At 41.4% G+C, this 4,279-nt stretch overlaps 1 protein-coding gene across 1 annotated transcript; it reads left to right on the top strand.

Annotated features, from left to right (window-relative positions):
• Positions 1–2,182: 2,182 nt before the first annotated feature.
• Positions 2,183–3,665, top strand: LOC119732711 (dachshund homolog 1-like). Its single transcript, XM_038206615.1, has 2 exons — positions 2,183–2,376; positions 2,959–3,665. Exons 1-2 carry the CDS (start codon positions 2,184–2,186, stop codon positions 3,099–3,101), a joined length of 336 nt encoding a protein of 111 aa, XP_038062543.1. The 5' UTR covers position 2,183; the 3' UTR covers positions 3,102–3,665.
• The last annotated feature ends 614 nt before the right edge of the window (positions 3,666–4,279 follow it).

Raw genomic sequence — 4,279 nt, forward strand, 5'->3', positions numbered from 1 at the left:
CTTTCGTCGTAAACATCCTCAGTATGTTCTGCACTGCTGTACGATGTCGTTTCAAAACTTCCTTACGCGTGCGCACGCACGCATCCCTAGCAACTGTGTTGCGTACGCGCGCGTCAGTCTCACGCGATGGGGGTTGAGTGCATGTGCAGTACTCTATTGTTACAAGCTACCGCAGGACTGTTACTATATTTTGACCAATCACTGGCTTGCATGGGGCTGAACGGGGCTTGATCAATGCTGGTTCAGGGGCCATTTATTCGCTTGATCTTTGAAGCCGGTGTAGCGTGAATATCCGACTCCATGAAATGTGGACTCATTGGTAGTACTGCGCACGCGTGAGTACGATACTATGCTATTTTTAGGATCGTTTCGGGAGAGTGACCTGTCACGTGCGAGGGATCAACCAATAATAGGCCCCCCCAAAAAAGTTTCCGGTTTCTGGTATGGAGCTTGTCCAAAAAGTGGTGCGGCGACGCGGCTTTTTTTTTTTTTTACCTGACTTTTTTGCTTCAAATGTCGGCTGATGACTGCAAATGGTGCCCGACTAAACTTAGTGAAAATATATGGGAGTCCAGAGAGGCCACATAAAGCTTATTCTCGATCATAACCCCATCTAAAAACACGTTAAAATTGTGCAGCAGCAGGATTCCAGTCAAACCAGTGAGTTTGGCGGTTTTGAGACATCATCTTTCTTTGAAAAAAAAACTTTTTCATTTTGCCGACGCGCATGTCTACGGCGACGCGCGCGCATACCAGAAACCGGAGACTTTTTTTTTGGCCATAGGGAAATAGGGGTCCAATTTTCATAGGAGTCGGATTTTCATGTGACACCGGTCCATTATCACCGTTATATGCCCGGCCACGTGATCGAGTCTCGACCAATCAGAAACCATCAACTCTCCAAGGTATTCAAGTATTAATAACTTTTGAAAACATTAATTTTTTTTATATTTGCTTAGAAGTTGACAAAGAAAGATTTATAGACATGCATTATACTTGAGAACTAGGCCAATCAACAGGGAAGGTGGTGTCATGGTGGACACAGCAAGCAATAGATACAAAAAATTGGAGGGATTTAGTTGCCTCACATACATGTTCATGTATGAGGTCAGGTCTCCACCTGTCTAACCAAGACTGCACATGCGCAGATAAAGATATTTGTCTGCATGACTCATCCAATTTCTCATCCGGGGATCAGACCGGGAATCCCCTGTGCGTGCAATGTTGTTGTCTAGTGTTATAATAATTGGAATAGACTATTTATGCTTCGCTTTCAAAGTTGTGTCGACTGAATATTCACGACAATAATTATAACATTGCTTGTACAAATTAAATTTAAATTTTCGGAGACTTCATCGCCTGCCGACTTACCCGGGTAAGCCCATTTGTACCATTTCAAAGATTTTCGTTTTGTTTTGTTTCTTGCTTTCAAAGGTACACGTTAACTGTTACGTGGTGTCTTTAAAAAAAAAAGTTCATTGTCCAATAATTATCATTAATTGTATATTAATGATGATTATAATTATAAAGTTGTTTCTGCCAACACTTTAAATTTTGTTTTTGCTCAGGAAAATATTTGAAGGCAGCACGGACGTGTCTGCCTAATTAGTAAAGCCAAGTCACTACGAGATTTTTTTGGCGGCCAACTCAAGGACAATCTTTGATATTGCTTTTGCTCCAATTATGTACCAAAACATATGCCTGAATTATCGTACAGCCGCAAATAACTCTAAATTTGTAAAGCAATTCCTTCAATGATTTTTGTAGTGCTAACGTTAGATAAAGCAATTAAAATAATTACAGAGTAAAATTGAACTTGAATTCATAAATACCTAAGACAGTTACGCATTCCTATTGGTCGAGAGCCCGTCACGTGGCCGGTCTTAAACGGATGATAAAGACATGGCTAGCTGCAAATGATTGACTATAGCTTTTAAACACTTTTCAAGTGTCACAATAAAATGTGGACTCCTAAAAATCAAGTGCTTCTTATCGTTTCATTGGTTGAACGTTCACAATCCTCACGTAGGCATGCGCAACACGACCAGGGAGTCAGAATTTTATAGATCTAAATTCAAAACGCAACGTGTGATTCAGGTAATTAGAGCCAATCAGTGATCGACATGTTCAGTATATTTACAAACACCTGTTATGCCTGGACTTTTTCTTGCAGTCTCGTGAATATGCCTTCCAAGGGTGGTGGTGGTGCGAGGTCCCGTGGCTCAGGCGGCGGTTCACAATGCGTCAAGCCTGGCGCACTAGGCTTCAAGTCCGGCGGAGTAGCAAAGGGATCCGTCACAGCAAATATGATGTCCTGTCAAGGATCGGTGAAATCCGGTTCGAAGGTGGCACAGCTACAGAGTCAAGGAGCCAAAGGTCTTTCAGATAGGCTTATTTAACCTCTATAGCCAGAAACGAGTGCCCTCTTCCCCAGATCTAGGTCCTGCATTAATTACCCCCCTTCTCCTTATCTCTGTACGTGGTGCTGTATACATGTACAGTACATGTATATGCCTACAGTTCACTCTACGGTTAATGAATGATCGCTTTTCAAATGTCAGTGGCAATCTTTTCATTTCAGGCGACGTGCTTCTAACTTCTAAAGTTTCATGGAATTAGCCATACAAGGCTATGGACCAAATTTTCCTTGGCAATATTATTGTCAAAGTATTACTTGGGGGGGGGGGGGGGGGGGGTGGGGGGGGGTCTAATTTTTTTCTGGCCCTTGGCCTTTATTTTATTGGTGGGAGGGGGGCTTAGCGCCATCTGACTGTAAGCCACGCCCCTGGCTAGACTAGAAAATTCACGGTTTAGTAAGGAACTTCGGCTTGAGAGCATTCGTACATCCCGAAAATAAGGACTTAGTGCTTTGCAGGGTAAATCACATAATTTCTGCACTAGTCTTGCTTCACAGGACTTGCACTAAACAACCTCACCAATATGTCTTTAATTGGAAAGGTGGTGCACAGTCCGGTCGTTCAGGCGAAGTATCGAGGAGCGTGCAGCCCAGTGCTCTGGGCTTCAAGCCAGGCGGGGTGGAGAAGGGTTCCGTGGGTGCCAGGATGATGTCACCCAAGGGCCTGTGGCGTCAAGCTCGGTGATTGCCAAGATGCAGAGCAGCGGGGCGAAGGGGACTTCAGACGGGGTAGCCTGCATGACTCGCCCGGGAAAGAGCGGCGAGTCCCAGTCCGTCATGTGTAATATGAAGAAGTAGGCTTAGACGGATGGGAGTTACGTGACGAACAACAGTTGCATGTACCAGACAGTTTCAAAATAGTGAAGACTATATAAAAATATATATTCCCCGCCGTAAAATGAATGTTTATGGAATACTGTACTCCATTTAACTCTTGCGAAGGAGACTGGATAAAAGCAGAGTTGCTATTTTCGATTTTTTCCCCAAAAATGATTTTTTTCTTTAAAGTGCTATTTTTCTTGCAGCACAGAAGTTATTCACTTTTGAATGAGACATCGACTGAAAAATAACCAGCCCATGTTTAGTTATTGAATTATTACTATACAATTTCTAATTATCGGCTGTCAGACAATAGTTCCAAATTTCCGCAAACAATTTCTTGGTAATACGTGAATGTGGGTATGAAAATTTGTTATAATAACATACAAATCGAAATTTCTATTTTCAATTGAGGTTATTAAAACATTCAACAGCATGAATGTTGCTTTATTGTTTACTCAGAAGATAAAATATATATTCTTTATTGTCCTTATATATATTGCTATTCTATTTGACATCTTATTCATTTATTCTAGAGTCTTATTTGATAGCTATTAATTCGTTATGACGATTAATTTTTTGGTATATGGAGTAATTCAAATGTTTTGTTATATTTGTGCTTATTGCAAATCATTCACAATTTAGCCTTTGGGCTGCGACGAATCGATAATAAAACCCTTGAATTGAATTGAATTGAATTGAATTTCATTTTCGCAGGGAAGGCTGGTTCCCGCCTCACAATCAGTATCGATAATTTACGGAAAGGGAGCCAGTCTGCTCCCAAAGCGGGCCTTTTTTTCTTTTTTTTGGAATGAAAAATACAAGTTGAAAATGTATTAGTAGAAAAAAAAAGGAATTTGTTGAAGAGCACCGAGAGCACAACTTGAAGTCTAATCGGATTGGATAGCGGCATACAGATAGCATACCGCCTCTCGGTTTGCCATGTCTCACGATGCCATGTTTGCCATGTTTTTCTGTACCCTCTCCTTACAAGACAGATTATCACACAATATCTAGTCCTTATGTTTCCTTTCAAGATTTCAA

The sequence above is a fragment of the Patiria miniata genome, unplaced genomic scaffold, assembly GCF_015706575.1.
Source record: "Patiria miniata isolate m_02_andy unplaced genomic scaffold, ASM1570657v1 HiC_scaffold_1, whole genome shotgun sequence".
Taxonomy (NCBI): Eukaryota; Metazoa; Echinodermata; class Asteroidea; order Valvatida; family Asterinidae; genus Patiria; species Patiria miniata.